General features: G+C 54.6%; 1 protein-coding gene across 5 annotated transcripts in view; it reads left to right on the forward strand.

Moving 5' to 3' along the window:
• TSPAN18 (tetraspanin 18) overlaps positions 1-15584 on the forward strand; it is a 180834-nt gene that overhangs the window by 155533 nt on the left and 9717 nt on the right. For 4 of the 5 annotated variants that reach the window (XM_068554708.1, XM_068554706.1, XM_068554707.1 and 1 more), the window contains 5 exons: positions 4362-4434; positions 6760-6954; positions 12714-12788; positions 13752-13850; positions 14397-14579. In XM_068554708.1, the coding sequence (XP_068410809.1) occupies positions 4372-4434; positions 6760-6954; positions 12714-12788; positions 13752-13850; positions 14397-14579 (615 nt within the window). In that variant the 5' untranslated portion in view covers positions 4362-4371. Of the gene's footprint in view, positions 1-1324; positions 1384-4361; positions 4435-6759; positions 6955-12713; positions 12789-13751; positions 13851-14396; positions 14580-15584 lie in introns of those variants that run through there. The other variant, XM_068554710.1, reaches the window with a different exon arrangement.

Consider the following 15584-nt stretch of genomic DNA (forward strand, 5'->3'; position numbering starts at 1 on the left):
TTCCCATATCTCTTCTTCTGTCTCTCTTTCCCTGTCTCTCTCCTTCAGTCTTTCTCCATCTTTCCCTCTCTTTCTGACTTTGTCTGTTTCTCCGATTTGCTGAGTCTCTACTGTTCTGTGTCTGTTTTCTCTTTTCCCACTCTTCCTGCATTTATTCATTCATTCAGACATAGGAATTGAGGACCCACATGCGCCAGGCACTACTCTGGACACTAAGAATACGGCAGTGAACAAAGCAAGTCCATGCCCTTCTAAGCATACATTCTAACGAGGGAAGGTGTGTGCTACCAAAACAAATAAGTAAAATATTGAGTGTGGAGAGTAGCTACCGGGCAATGGCCTGGGCTTCAAGAAACAGGGCTCCAGGCCCAGATCCCTCACTAATTGGTTTTGTAACTTGGCCACTCTCCCCTTCCCTTTCACAGCCTTGGTTTTCCCATTTCCATGGTGAGGGTGTTGGGCCAGATCAGTGCTGCCCTACCTTTTCATGGCCAAGAACTTCTTTTATTGAAATGCTGGTGACATAAGTTATACAAGGGCTGGATTCTAAATCAGTGCTTACACAAACCCTTAAACACCTGGCTTTGTTATACATGAAACAGTCAGTGGCATCCAGGGTCACGTTGAATGATAAAGCACCCATCTGTAAGCACCAACCCTCAGAGGCCAGGGGCGGGGGGGCGGGTGCTGTGAAGGGCACAGGTGTCTTGAGACCATGAGAGCCATGGCAGCAAGTCCACGGCTCCCACCCAGGCTGACCCTGGGGCAGGCGCCCACATGGAAGGGCAGCTGGACCCACAGCACCTAAACTGCTCTCCCAGCATGCTTTCCCTGCGCCTGTGGGATTTGAATTCACACGAGGGCAAGTTTGCCTGTGATGCTGACTCCTGCATTTCATCTCTCTGGGCCTCAAGATTTAAAGGATTTTATCGGTCAAACAGCACTGCCTTTACCAAGTCGTCACTTACGAAGTATACTTTCTCCCTAGTTCACGTACTGCCGAGTCATACGTACCTAGCAGTTAGCGCTTCTGAACAACATGACAAGTAGGGTTCCCACCCTGGGGTGGTTTAATGGCTCCAAAACCCAAGACAGTTGCCCCTTGAGCCAGCCGGTGGGGAGGGGATGCTTTCTGAGGTGTTACTTGAAATCCTGAAAATGGCTTTAGGAGATTGCTAGCCTCGGGGAACCCAGTATGAAAACCACTGACCACACGCCTCCTCCCTGAGCAGAAACCCTCCGGAACAGAGTCCTCCCGTCTCAGGGTCTGAGAGAGCAGGGCAAGGAGGGAAGGGGACGCACCGCCGTGTGTCAGGCCTGGCGTGAGAAGCCCTACATACGTGATTTATCAGTTAATCCGCAGTCCTCTGATTTCCTGAGCAGGTCAGCATTCCTGGCCCCATTCTGCAGACACGAAAGCAAAGGCCCGGGGAGCTTACGTGATTTGTCCACTGGCCCCGGGGCTAGAAGGTGGTGGAGCCAGGACCCGTGTGACCCTGCAGCCCCACCGTCACTGCCACCCTCCCCTCCGGGACCCCGTGGGCTCCGTGGAACGGGGAAACCTCAGTGGGCCTTTCATCCCCGGCCCCAGGGAGGGCACGGCCTTTCCATTTAGCAGAGATCCGCCCCCTCCGTCTCCTTCATAAGTGCCTTTCGAACATCTTTTACGAGGAACAGCCAAGCCTTTGTACCTCCATGGTCTGCAGTTTCTTCTCAATCCGCCTTCCAGAGACTATGTTCTACTCTCCTTAGAAGTAAATTAGGGCACTGCGTGGTGATGGGCTGAGCGTCCAAAAGGCTCCGTGGGTGGGTGGAGCTAACACCCAGATCTAGGCAGCGGTTGGAGGTGCCATGTGTCTGTCACTTTTGTCTGGCCAATTGGCCGTGGAGGTGGGTCCCCACAGTCAGGAGGCCCTGGGGCTGGTGGAGCTGGCAGTTGTTGGTCTTTTGATTTTAGCCTGGCCGTGGGCGATGACGCAGGAGGCCGTCTCTCTGGCCACTGGGAAATAAAACGGCATAGGAGGTGTGAAGAGGGGCCTGAATTTTGGAGGAAAATGGATGAATGGGGCGAGGGAATTAGCATTCATTGAAAATGATGATTAAGAGTTGTGGCTCCAGATTAAGACAGACATGGGTTCAAATCCTGGTTCAGGCACTTCTATGCTGTGTGACCTAAGACAGGTGATTCCATCTCTCTGAAGCTCAATTCCCTCGCCTGAAAAAAGGGAAATGACATTACCTACATCCAGGAGCCTTACGAGGATTCAGTGAGATTGTGCGTGTTCCTTGGCACATAGTAAGAACTCAAGGGGAGCCAGCCGCTACTCGCTGTTGCTGTTATCAGCTACCATGCACCAAGCTCTGTTCTCAGTGTTTTCCATACATTATGAGAAAGGCTAGTAATTTTAAAGAAAAGGAAACTCGGATGTATGCAGTTCAAGAACTTGCCCCAGGCCACCAGCTAAGCAATTGGGATGTGCTCCTCTGTCAGGCTCCAAAGCCCTCTGTCCACTCTGCACCCTGCCCTGGAGCTGACGCCTGGGCTTCCCTGTCTCCGTCCACCCTCCAGCTCACATCATCTCTTTCTCTACCTGCTTCATCTTTGGGGTTGTCAGAGGCTCTTCCCAGGAGACACATCCCCTTTTATTGCACTCGTCTGGGAGCCCAGCACTCCCTAAGCCACCCATTAGATGTAATCTCTAATGAATGTGGTACATAATAAATACAGGTAGCCCGTTTATGAGCTGCCATATTTATTATGCCCCTTAAATGCCAAAGAGCCAGAGCCAGCTGAAGCCGGATCAGACCCTGGAGAACAACTTTGCCTGGGTAGGCAGAGGAGGGGTCCCCAGAGCCTGGCCCCCCGAAGACTTCTCAGCATCTCACTGGGGCCGCCCCTCCTGCCCTCTAAAAGCCCACCCAAGTCAGAGCCTGATGGCAGGAACTGACAGCCCATCAAACTCCATCTCCATCGTTTTGCAGATGAAGACACTGAGGCCAGAGAGAGGAAGTGACTTGCAGAGCTGGAGCTCGGGGCTCCAGACTCCCAGTCCAGTGCTCCTTCTGCCCTGCTGTTTGCCTGAACAGTGGTGCCTGGACCAGGTGGAGCACAGGATCTGGAGTGGGCTGAGGGGCATGCTTACAAGCTCCAGGATGTTGGGCACCTTCACCTCACTGAGGCTCGGTGTCCTCATCTGTAAAATGGGCACAGTGCTTCCCGCCTCATGCGGTTGTTGAAAGATTCAGGACAGTCACTTCGTGGAGCTGGAGTGTGGCTGGCACAGAGTCGGTACTCCATGAATGTTCTTTCCTGTCCTCGTCCCCCTTTCCAAGGACGACAGGGTCTCAGCAGGGCCTGGAACAAGGGAAGGGGTGGGCCCTCCTGGGCCTGCCCATCCTCTCCCCAGGGCTGTCAGGAAGAAAGTGTAGAAATATTGAACATTGTATATTGAATATGACCGTGACTTGTGCACCTTGAGGGATGACTTGCGATAGCAGATGCCGTCTGCTTCCACTGGGCATGGGGGAGGGCTACATCTTGTTTTCAAGCCCCAGTGCCTGGCATCCAGTCGTTGCACAATAAACGTTGAGTAGAATTGTATTCAGTGACCCGCTACCATGGGCATATGCTTAGGTAGGGACGGGGAGACTCCAGAGGGAGGTGGGATGCTGTAGGTCTCACGATAGAGGTAGTCAGGGCGGGGGAGCATCTGGGGGCTTGGGGCCCCAGGAGGTGCCTGCAGCTCTTTCCCTGCAACACCCCTCCTCACTGGACAGGTCCTTCGAGTTGGAGGGTAGGTGGGGTGGTAGGTAGTTTGTCGGGCCTGGGTTCTGATCCTGCTCTAGGACCTTAGCAAGTCCCTCCAGGCCCTGAGCCTTAGTGTCTCATCTACCAAATAGGAGGCTCATGTCTGTAATCAAGTAACATCCTGATGTCACACCTCTGAGCACCTGCCACACTGAGTACCTGCTAAGCATATTTCTGCATTATTTCAGTTAATCCTCCCAACACTGCTGAGGAGGAAGCTTCTGTTTTTAATCTCCATTTTCAAGTTGGAGAGAGCAAGACTCAGAGAGGTGGAGTAATTTGCCCAAGACCACACAGCAAATGAACGGTAGAGACAGGGCTTGAACCCAGGCAGGCTGGCTCTCGAGTTCTCACTCCTAACTCTTGGCCTCACAGGGCAAAGCACCAGCCCTGTGATAAGGAGGTTGTTGTCAGCTGCCCTCTTCCCCCATCGGCTACAAGGGCAGGCTGGCCACTGGGACACCCCAAGGAGGAGGACAGGAGGGAGGGGCAGAAGTCCTTTTTGGATGGGGTCCCCCAGTGGGAAGACTGAGAGGGACTTGCTGTTTTGTAGGGGGAGCACCATGGAAGGTGACTGTCTGAGCTGCATGAAGTATCTGATGTTTGTATTCAATTTCTTCATATTTGTAAGTATTCCTGGAACATGCCCGGGGTCTCCCCAGGCCTCTGCGGGGTGGGCAGGACTGACTGACTGCTGCTTGAAAGTCACGTGGGGCTGAGGCCCAGGAACAGGAACAGGGGCCAGTGCTAGAAGCAGCTCTACCTGCCCAGCTGGGGGCTCACGGCGGGGAGGCCCCCAGCAGTGCCCACCCCACTCCTAGAGCCCACCATCACAGGAGAGACGTTTTGCACAGCCCCTGGGATAATGCTTCAGCTACTCTAGAAAAGAAAAGATAGGGGCCTTAGTCCTGGCTACTGTCTTGAAATCTGACCCCTGGTAGGGAGTTGGCTGGGGGAAGGAGGATGGGGGTGATCAGAGGGCAGCAGTTAGGGACATCGGAGCTGGATGGGCGGAGCTGACGGAGCCACCTGATGAAATCTGGAACCTCTCTGGGACCAAGAGACCTGGGTTCAAAGCCCAGCTCTGCATCTCTCCAGCTATGTGATCTGAAACACATTTCACCCCTCTGAACCTCAGTATCTCCATCCTTTAATCTCCTCCCTCAACAGGTTTTTTGCAAATGAAGCAAGATTAGTTTAGGAAGTGCCTGGAATGTGTCGGCTCCATCCCCATCCAACCTATGGATTCTATGCGTGAAAGGACAGAGGCCCTGGGGGCTCAGGTGGCCAGCCCAGCGCCCTGTAGCACAGCCCACCTGCTCTGCTCAGACCCATGACCTCCCCCAGGAGCAGAGCCACGCTCATCGCGTGACTCCACCTCAACCTTTGACCTTAGTGCAGCCAAGACCTCGATGAGTAAACATCTACTAATGTCCCCCAGGGCAGGGTCACTAGGAAAGAGAGGCCTCTTCTGGTCAAGACTGACTCTGTCGGTCTGTCTGTCACCATCTATTTTTTGTACATTTCAGCAACTCTCCTGGATTCCCTCCCCTGCCCCTAATCCCGAAGAGCAGGCAGCCCCACAGACTTGAATTCTAGACCCGACTTCCAAGCTGGGTGGCCCTCGGCAGCCCCAGTGTCCCTAGGTGAAATGGGGCTGAGTCATCCTGGGCCGCCCAGCTCATGCCTGAGCCCCGCCCTTGAAGCAGAACTCAGCACACAGTTATTAAACCCCCAAACATCCAACAGCTATGAGGAGGTTTCCCTGGACGTTTGTGGGGAGACCAAGGAGAAGGGCGTCGCACAGCAGACGGCAAAAATGTGGATTCTGTCGTTGGCTGTCCCTGGGTCCCTCAGGCCTCTCTGCTTCCCCCCTCCCACCACCACACCTGAAAATATCGCCTCTTGCCCCAGACCATCCAGCTCTTCCCCCAGCTTACAGACCCCTCAGCCAAGCCAAAGCTCAGCAGTTTTCTGTCATTCCTCAGGTCCTCCCACGACACAGGGATTTCAAACACTTCTCAGCCTTTAAAATCTGATGATGCCAAATGGTTTCTCCTGCAACAGGTCTGTTTCCAATACTGGTCTGTGCCCAAGACCAACGGAACGGATGTTTATTGAACCCTGCTAAGCACCTTCACGTCCGTTCTGTCCTTTCTTCTTATTCGGGGCCACCTTGGGAGGTGGGAAACAGTATCTTCTTTTAACCATGGGGAAGCCAAGGTTCAGAGAGGTTAAGCCACTTACCCAAGGTCACACAGCTAATAAGTGGCACAGCCCTTTCTCTGGACTAAGCTGCCTCTCTCCAAAGACAAGCAAGGCATGGAGACGAAGGCCATGGAGATGAAAACATAAAAAGAATGTGATGTGAGAGTGGTGACCCCAACCCAACTGAGAGCTCCTGTTGAGGACAAAGAGGATGGCTTTTGTCTGTGTTTTCCCAGCATAGGTGTCAGAGCATGTTCATGGATTTGGTGAGGGTCCTTGGGGCTGGAGTCAGGGAGGCCTGGGGTTCAGCCCTGGCTCTGCCATGAACTTGCTGTGTGACCTTCGGTGAGTTCGTTGGTCCCCTCTGGGGCTCAGTGTGGAATCAGAAGGTTGGACTGAATGACTTCATCACCCAGCAGCTCTAACATTTAAGGGGAATATAAAAGTGGCAGATAAAGTCTACAGGACATGGTTCTCAGCAGCCCGAGGCGGGGCGTGGGTCAGAGACTGGATCTGGAGGTTGCGTGACACACCGCAGGTCAGGGTAAGTAGGGGAATTCAGAGCAGAGGAAAATGCTGCCAGGACATTGACTCGAGCAGCAAATGGAGTTTCTGCCCCGTCCACCGGGCACTCGGCGCCCCCGCCCCAGGGCCTTGCTCAGGGAAATGGCGTGTGTGTGGAGTGTCTAACCTCCGTGTCTGCCTGTTTCTTCTCCCCTCTCCTGACTGGCCCCGGGGAGCAGCTGGGTGGGGCCTGCCTGCTGGGCATCGGCATCTGGGTCATGGTGGACCCCACCGGCTTCCGGGAGATCGTGGCCGCCAACCCCCTGCTCATCACGGGCGCCTACATCCTCTTGGCCATGGGGGGCCTGCTTTTTCTGCTCGGCTTCCTGGGCTGCTGCGGGGCCGTCCGGGAGAACAAGTGTCTGCTGCTGTTGGTGAGTACCCCATCCTCCACCCCACCCATGGGTGCCCCGGGCTGGGCGTTGGGGGCCCTGTGTCCACACTACGGGGGACTCACACTGAGGTCTGAGCCAAGTAGACCGTCCTCCAGGAGCGGGAGGACCACCAGCCCTTCTTATATGCATCTGCGCTTGGACCCGTGCCTGCCGTGTGGGTGAGCCGCTCCCAGGTGGACAGTGACCTTGGCCTCCAGGTCTGGACAGCCAGGCTTCTCCAAGGCAGGGTCAGCTGAGAACGTTGACTCGTGATGCTTTCTACTTGCTTATAAGACCTCGAATATATAACTCTGTGGTAAAAGAGCTAAGATAGCTATCAGATAAATCATTCGGCTTTCGCATTTCCACTTCTAGAATAGAAATGATATGACCTCTGAAGGGCCTTTATTCATTAAATAAACAGTCCTTGACCCGCTATTACAGGCCACGTCGTTCACTAGGTGCTATAGATGCATCAGGGGCCGAGTGGCCGTCCCCTCCCTGGCGGACAAGCCGGTGAGAGGCAGGCGAGCCCACGAGGATGAGCTGGGCAGGCCTGGGCTTGTGTGCACTCTGCTCTGTCTCGTAACTAATGATGTGACTCCGGTCTAGTTTCTTAACCTCTCTGAGCTTTAGTGTCTTCTCGTTAAGTGAGGGGCGAACCGGCTCAGCTATAGGTTGGAGCCAAACAAGACAAGCGGTGGATATCCTGTTTCTCTGGTCTTCTGTGTTCACATGGGCTGTGGCCCTTTGGGCCTCTGCTTACTTCCCTGGCCTTGGTGATGGGGCTTCCTCTCCTACGAGGTCCTGTGCCCCCGGGGCTAGGAAAACCGGGTAGAGCGCAGTCCTGCTGGAGGGTAGGTTAAAAACGGCCCAGCTTAGAAAAGCGTGTGCGTGGATGGGCCAGCTTGCAGACGCTCCTCATGGGTGAGCAGCTGGGTGGGTCGGGGGTTAAGTGATAGGGAGACGTGGGCTGGTCAGTGACGTGGGCTTGCAAGGCGTCTGTCCACTCCTGCCTATGAGCCGGCACCAGTGGCTTTGGGAGGCAGAGATCTGGCACAAATGTCTCCTCCCCAGATTAGAGCAGACTGTAGACTCCCCATTCGTGTCACAGAGAGAACGTGAAATCAGCTGTGATGTGTGTGACACAGGCGCCCTGGGTCCCTCTGGCCTTGGGCAGCAGTGCAAGATTTCCATCTGGAGAGAAACAAAGAAACCCGAGGGCGCCCCCTGGTGGAGAGCTCTGTACAGTGTCCGACGGTGCAGGGAAAATGTCTGGGCTTGGGGAGCTGGGGGCTTTGAAAGGAGCTGAGTATGGGTCCCCGGACACACCAGAGCTCCCTTCCTACATCCCTCCTCTGCCCACCCTGCATCTTGCCCACTCCCAGGGCTCATCCAACGTTAATGGGCTCATCCCTGAAGCCAAGACAGGAAGCTGGGCTGGGGCTCTGGGCCAGGAGCAGGCTGGAGGCCTCGCAAGCCCTCTCCAGCTAAGTGGCTCCCTCAGAGCCTGCCAGCTGGACAAGACATCGCTCTCCCCAGTGCTTAGGGGAGAAGGCTGAGACCCCGGGGCAGGAGGAGGTTTGCTCCAAGTCCCCTGAGAGAGAGTTGAGTCCCGGCTGTGGCCGGTGTGCCCACCGAACCTTAAAGTCACCCCTTCCCATCCCCTCCTCTGCCTCCTTCCTCCCTTTTGTCTCTTCAGTCTCATTATGTCTGTTTCTCCCTTTCTTTTCTCGCTCTTTCTCTGCCTCTGTCTTCCTGTCTCTCTGTCTCTGCCTTTCTCTTGATCTCTTGATTTCTGTGCCTGCTGCCTTTCCTTCTCCTTCTCCTGGACCACCCCCCCCCCTCCCCCGCCTGCCTCTGCCCCCTCTCCCTGCCTCTGTCCCCTCTCCCTGCCTCTGTCTTTCTTTACTTCCCCTGCTTTCCTTTTCCCCTTCTCCTCTCCTCCTCTTTCTCCCCTTCCCCTCCCCTCCCCTCTCTCTTTCAGAACCCTAACACACACAACCCTGAGGTCACAGTGCAGGTCAAAGCCAGGGGAGTCTTGGACTCAGGTCTGCTGTCTCTCAGACCAGGGCTGATCCAGAGCCTCCTAACCTGGAATGGACTCAAGTGGTCCAAAACTCACCCAAAATTATGTGCAAACTATGTCAGGGCCTCCATGTGTGTGCCTGTACCCATGTGTTGTATGTGTGTGTGGTATGCATGCTTGCGTGTTTCTAGGGCCACCACAGCTTCTGGAAGGTTTTCAGAAAGATTCATGAAAAATAGGAAGAACCGCTTTCTCTTCCAACCTGGACTCAGCTGTGTGGTGGTTCCAGCTGAAGAGGGGCCCCAGGTCTCACCCCTCCCGGCCACTGCATCCTTTTAAGAAGTCTGAGCCACCTCCTTGCCCTTCAGGGAAGGAGGGAAGACTTATCTTGAGAGAAGCCAAGAGGGGGTGACTTTAGTCACCTCTGGAACTGTGGCTTAAAGGCTTGCAGAGAGAGGAGGCCTGGGGATAGGAGTTAGCTGGGCACCCCTCTGCCTCGCTCTGAGGCTAAACCCCAAGGGGTCCCAGTGACCCTTAGCCCTGGGGACAATGAGTCTAATGTCAGCTAACGATCAACTCTTCTAAAAACACGTTTTCCAAACACTCCTGTTGATCAATTTTACAGCATTTTCACGTACCATGGAACAATTTCAGCCTATTGGTGAGATTGTGTGGCATCCCCTTTTTCTAGTCGCTCAGCTATATAACTAGTTCGAGGAATGTTTTTAACCCATTTTTTGAAAGATTCACATTTTTAAAATATTTTATAACCAAGACATGCTAAATTGGAAGAGAACAGCAAAAAGAGATGAGTGTAATTTAAAAGTGATAAATGAGCTGAATTGTTCATGAAGTATGTAAATTTGGTAAATATTATTAGAAATGAGAACTAAAAGCTGACATGCTGTAGGCAGATGGGTTAGAAAAGTCTGGAAATGCTCACAAGTAAGCAAAATAGCAGTTTTTACCCCTTGATTAATTTTCTGAGCCTAAGCAAAGTGTGATAAATTTGATGTTCAGGAATTACTGGCAAATGTGTCCTTAGGCAAATGGGATGAGGTCAGATTAACTCAAGGCAAACAAACCCTGGGAAAGGCCCTGGTTAGGGGAAGCCCCAGGAAGCATCAGCCCTGTGGCCAGGTCCAAGAGGAACCCCTCCAAATAACCGGTAGTAACCCTGTCAAGCAGGAGGAAATTATTTCATGCCGGAGAAGTTAGCAGAAGTGACATTGTTACTGATGTTGGCCCCAAAGCCCTGCACTTTCCTTCAGGTGACTTAAACTCACACACTCATGTCACCCCTCAGTCCCCATGCTTGGGGAGACCTGCTCCAGGCAGGAGCAATGGCCAGGAGACCTGCAGACCCCCTTCCTCTGGGGAGGCCTGCTTTCCCCATCGATGAGTTACCAGGTTCATTATTTAATTTCATCTCATGAACCTTATGTTTTTCATCTCATGAATTTCATTTCATGAATCATGAACCTTGGCTCAATGGAAACTCCATGAGGATGGGGACCACATCTGCCTTAGGTGTATTTGTTTACCAGTACCTAGCACAGTACCTGGCACAGCATAAGTGCTCAATAAACAGCCCTAGAATGAAGGAACAGAGAGGAGGTAGTCTCAGAGGTGTGGGTAAGAACATGGGCTTTGGAGTCAGAAAAACCTTGTTCTAATCCCTGCTCTGCCACTTTCTGGCTGTGTGACCTGGGGTCAGTTACTTAACCTCTCTGAACTTCAGGTTCCTCATATGTAAAATGAAGATAATAATACCTCCTTCCCAGCCATAGTGTTGTGATCAGGGTTCAGTAAGAAAATGTGCATCTTGCTTAACTCTGTTCCTGGCACATATAAGCATTTGATAAATGTGAAAGCAAAAGGATTGGTGTCAATCCACAAGAGACCCTGCAGGCCATCTGAAAGTCTTAAGACTTGGAGGCTCTTCTGGGTTCCAGGATAACATGGTGTTAGGAGGCTGTGTTCTGGAATCAGAGTTCCTGTGTTTATCCCATCTGGGCCAGCTTGGTCAAGTTCTACCCTCTCAGGGTTCCAGTTTCCCCATCAGTAAAACAGAGGTGTTGTTGATAACAGCAGCTGCTACTCCAGGCTGCCCAGAGGGTTCAATGAAATCACCCATGTAAGAGCCACAGTGCTTAGGTGTTAAGCACCGCATAGATTGTAGCTATTGTTATTTTTCCAGAGATCGCCCACGCCAGCCCTTGTCTTCAGGAAGGCCATGCTTCCTCCTGGTTCTGATCCACCATCTGAGCCGTGCTCACATCGTGCCAGCCTCGTGCACAGCGCTTCACCTGCATCCTCTCGCTGACACGGTGCTAAGTCCCCTGGAAAGCGCACGCAGGCTCCCAGAGTGATAGGCACGCAGAGTTCACGAGTTCTGTCTCATCCATAGTTTATAACTGTCTAAGCCGAGGTTGATAGGCAGAGACAGCTCAGTCGCATCGCTGGGGTGGAAACCATTTCTGAGGCCGCTCTTTGCCAGCCTGAGGACTGCCAGCAACTCCACCGAGAGGGCAGAGGGCGGGGCGGGGCTCCGTGGAGGCCATGTGAAACAGAACCGGATGACCGTCTGTCACCAGCCAAATGGAGATGCCAGGAGCCCTGCCAGGGCCCTCCATCACTGTCACAGGGATGAGAGGCTGCAGAGGTGGGGAACATACCTCTCAGCCCAAGGACCAGCTCGTGGAAGTGGAGGGGGATGGGATGGGCATCGTGGCCAGGGGCAGCCTGCCCGGGATGCAGGTGTCCCTCTGTCACTCTCCTTTCTGGTTAGGGAGCTCTGCCTCCCAACCTCTGTCCAAGGTCATCCCGCACAGCTGACTACAGCAAGGCTGCCCCTGACCTGCTGGAACCAGAGCCCCTGGGTTCAGAAGAGCCACTGCCAGGCCAGCCCTGAACTGTGCTCTTCAGCAGAGAGAGAGAAGGGGTAGCGTGGTGCTCTGAAAGGAGCTGGATTAAGAGGACAGGATTTGGTCTCAAATTTTTGAGCTGCACACCTTTGGAAGGGAAAGTTATTCTCCTTCTCTGGCTTGTTTCCTCCCCTGTGGAAATGGGGGCTAAACAGAAAAGAGACCGTGGGACAGGTGTCGGGTTCTGATGCCGAGCAAGCCTCTATGAGACCAGAGACCATGGGCTTGAACCTGGCGAGACCTCCCCCCCGCCCCCCGCCCCTGTGGCTAAGGAGTGAACAATGCACGCCTTGTGCTGGCTGATCCGTTTAAGCCAGGGGCTCTCCTTGGGTTTGGACATTGAAAAAAACAAAACAAAGCCTTCGGCAGGTCTAGGAGGTGTTTCATGTCTGCATCCTGGACGGATCGTCTCACTCTCCATCCTAAGCTCTCCCCGAAAGCAGTCCTCAGACCAAGGAGTTTGGAGAAACCTCGGGACCTCTATGGGGCAGCTGCTGTCAGCGCTGAAAAGTCAGGGAGGGTATATGACTGGGGTCTTCCTGGGATGAGGATAAAGTGACAGAAACCTTCTGACCGGAAGAGACAGGATCCAGGAGAGAGACAACCCTGTTGGCTCCAAAGATGGGTTGTTGGTGTGTTTATTATGGAAAATGTCTGGCTTACGGCAGTTAAGTTCCTTAGTCTTTCAGAATCAGTACGTTGCGTCAGTTGTGTGACAGATGGAAGGGCGCCTCGGCAAGCGGTCACCTGTCCGCTTCCCACCCGCCCTCGGGGCTCACGAGCCTGCCCCCTTCTCTCTGCAGTTCTTCCTGTTCATCCTGACCATCTTCTTGGCGGAGCTCTCGGCGGCCATCTTGGCCTTCATCTTCAGGGAAAACGTACGTACTGGGCCCCGTGTGCTCCGGCCCCATTCATGGCCAGCCCCTCCCTCCCCAGAGGGTCTCACAGAGTCAGTGCCCTCTCATCCAGTAGTTCCAGCCCAAATCACAACCCACCGGCCCAGCAAGGCCCCACAGCCCAAAGAGAGACCCCCGTGAGCCTCTCCCTGCAAGGGCTTTTCCATTAGGTCAGAGTCAGAGGGCCCTTAAGGCTCTCTGCTCTTCCCAAGCATCTGGTGCTACCCCACACCTGGTTCTAGAATCTTCTATTCCACACCTTGCCCAGCTGTGGCCCAGCAGTAATCATCTGACAGTCTGAGGATAGTCAAAGAGGCTGTCCCCCCAGCATAGAATGTGTGCCATGCAGGAGAACAGGACAGAGCCTTCTTGGATAAGGCCCTGGCAAGTATGAAATTTGGGCAACTTGCCCCCATAGACCATCTTATCACAGAGGCTCCAACCACCCGGGTCCCCGCCCTTCCCTGCAGCAGGGAGCAGGGTCATACCTCTCACACGGTGGCTTCTTCAGGGCCTGGGACGCAGTGCATCCACTTGGCTCTGTCTGAAGAACAGCTCAGGGCGGGGGGTGGGGGGGGGTGGTGGTGGCATGAGGGGCGAGCGCCCCCCTGTGGACCAGCCCTCCCTCTGGGAGGAGCTGCAGGGCCGGTGGAGGTTCCCAGGTGGCCCAGGCCTCAGGCTTGCCGAGGCCCGTGTGGGTAGACTGCATTTTCACGTCGGGGATCTGACGATGCAGGGAGGCCGCAGGTCCTGGGGTTGGAGGCGAGGGCCTGCCCCAGGTTAGCTGCCTAGGAGGAGGATCACTGGTACCAGGGCCCTGAGGCCTTCCCCCTCCCTCCCCCTCCCTCCCCCTCCCTCCCCCGGAGCAGATCGCTGGAGAGGCCAGGGAGGGGAGCCGTGTCAAGCTGCTGTAGATCTCAGCCTGCCCCCTCCCTTTGCCTCCAGCTCACCCGCGAATTCTTCACCAAGGAGCTCACCAAGCACTACCAGGGCAACAACGACACGGACGTCTTCTCTGCCACCTGGAACTCCGTCATGATCACGGTGAGTGGCCCCGGGGATGCTGTGCTCATTCTGAGCCCTGATGCCCGGTGCAGCCAGTGTCTGGCCTCCAGAGCCCGCCTTGTTCACGTGTCTGCAGAGACATCGGTGATCAATCAGGCACTGCTCCACCCAGCCCAGACCGGGCCTCGGAACCCTCATTCGCACAGCCTGCTGGCAGCCATTGCCCATCCATCAGAGTCCAGACTCAGGAGGAAGCCTGTTTGCTCTCCCCGTCTTGAGTCCTCAAGCAATCGTAACGGTCATCGATGATAGTAATCATAGCAACTATTTATTGAGTGCTAAGTGCCGGTGAGGTAGGAGTGGTTACCACCACCCTCACTTTACAGATGAGGACGCTGGAGGCTCAGAGAAGCTGAGTGACTTTCCCACGGTTGCACAGGAGGAGCTGGTGCAGCCAACCCACACCTGGGTCTTGACTCCGCCCCAGCCCGCTGCTTCACAGTGGCCTTTGAAGTGGCTGTGTGTCTCTGCACCCTCATACCTGGGTCCAGCTCCCATCCCCCCTTCTCTTTGCTCTCCTCCTAGTTTGGTTGCTGCGGGGTCAATGGGCCTGAAGACTTTAAATTTGCATCAGTTTTCCGACTCCTGGCTTTGGACAGTGGCGAGGTGCCGGAGGCCTGCTGCCGGAGAGAACCCCAGAGTCGGGACGGGGTCCTGCTGAGCAGGGAGGAATGCCTCCTGGGAAGGGACCTGTTCCTGAACAAGCAGGTACCAGGCCCTGCTCCCCCAGGCAGGGGAAGCCTGTCCATCGGGGCTTGGGTGGCCAGAGCTGGGTGGGTGACAGTGTGGGCCCTGAAGGTCTGAAGGCACTCAGGGAATCCCATGGAAATGTTGGCTGTGATATGGGACTCCTGAACGGGGGCTGAGGAGGGCTCCATGCATGCTCCTGAGATCCAACCAAAAGGGGGGAAGGATGAGAATGTCAGACAGTCCATCAACGGCTGTGAGCATTCAGAGCCCTGATGCCCGGTGCAGCCAGTGTCTGACCTCCAGAGCCCGCCTTGTTCACGTGTCTTCACAGACATCAATAATCAATCAGGCACTGACTGAGGAGTGGGCCTTTTGGCTGGGGTTCAGGGGTGACTAGGAGTTTTCCAGTGTTCCAGGTAGAACACTCCCTGAGCTTCTGGTAATGCAGGTGTCAGGAGCCAGAAACAGAATTACACAGTGGGGGCCCCTCCTCAGCTGTGCATTTTATTTGGAGGGAAGCTCACCTTTGCCATGTGGGAGCCCCTCCAGATGCAAGGGCCCCTGCTATGCCCCCTCTGTGAGGCAGACAGTGCCCTTGACCTTGATCCCCCTTCCCACTGACCAGTCCCCATACACCTCAGGGGTATGAGTGAGACGAGGCTAGGCAGAGCAGTGGGCGGAGAATGAGGGTGACCTGAGCCCCACACCCTTCACTTGATTCGGCCTTTGATGAGGCTCTCATGGCAGAGTGCCAGGTGCAGGGGACACAGCAGGGGACAGCAGACAAGACCCCTGCTCCTGCGGGGCTTACAGTCTGGTTAGAGGAAGCAGACGATAAGCAAGCAGCCAACACATAGCAAGTCATAATTTCACACGAAATAATAATTTTACTATAAAGAAAATAAAACTAGATGATGGGCTAGAAGGGGCTGGGGTGGGATGGGGGCAAGGCTCAAGTCAGGCCTCTTAGAGTCCCGGGGGGTGGGTGGGGGATGGGAGTTGGGCTGCGGCCTGACCCTGACT

This window comes from Eschrichtius robustus, chromosome 11, assembly GCF_028021215.1.
Source record: "Eschrichtius robustus isolate mEscRob2 chromosome 11, mEscRob2.pri, whole genome shotgun sequence".
NCBI lineage: Eukaryota > Metazoa > Chordata > Mammalia > Artiodactyla > Eschrichtiidae > Eschrichtius > Eschrichtius robustus.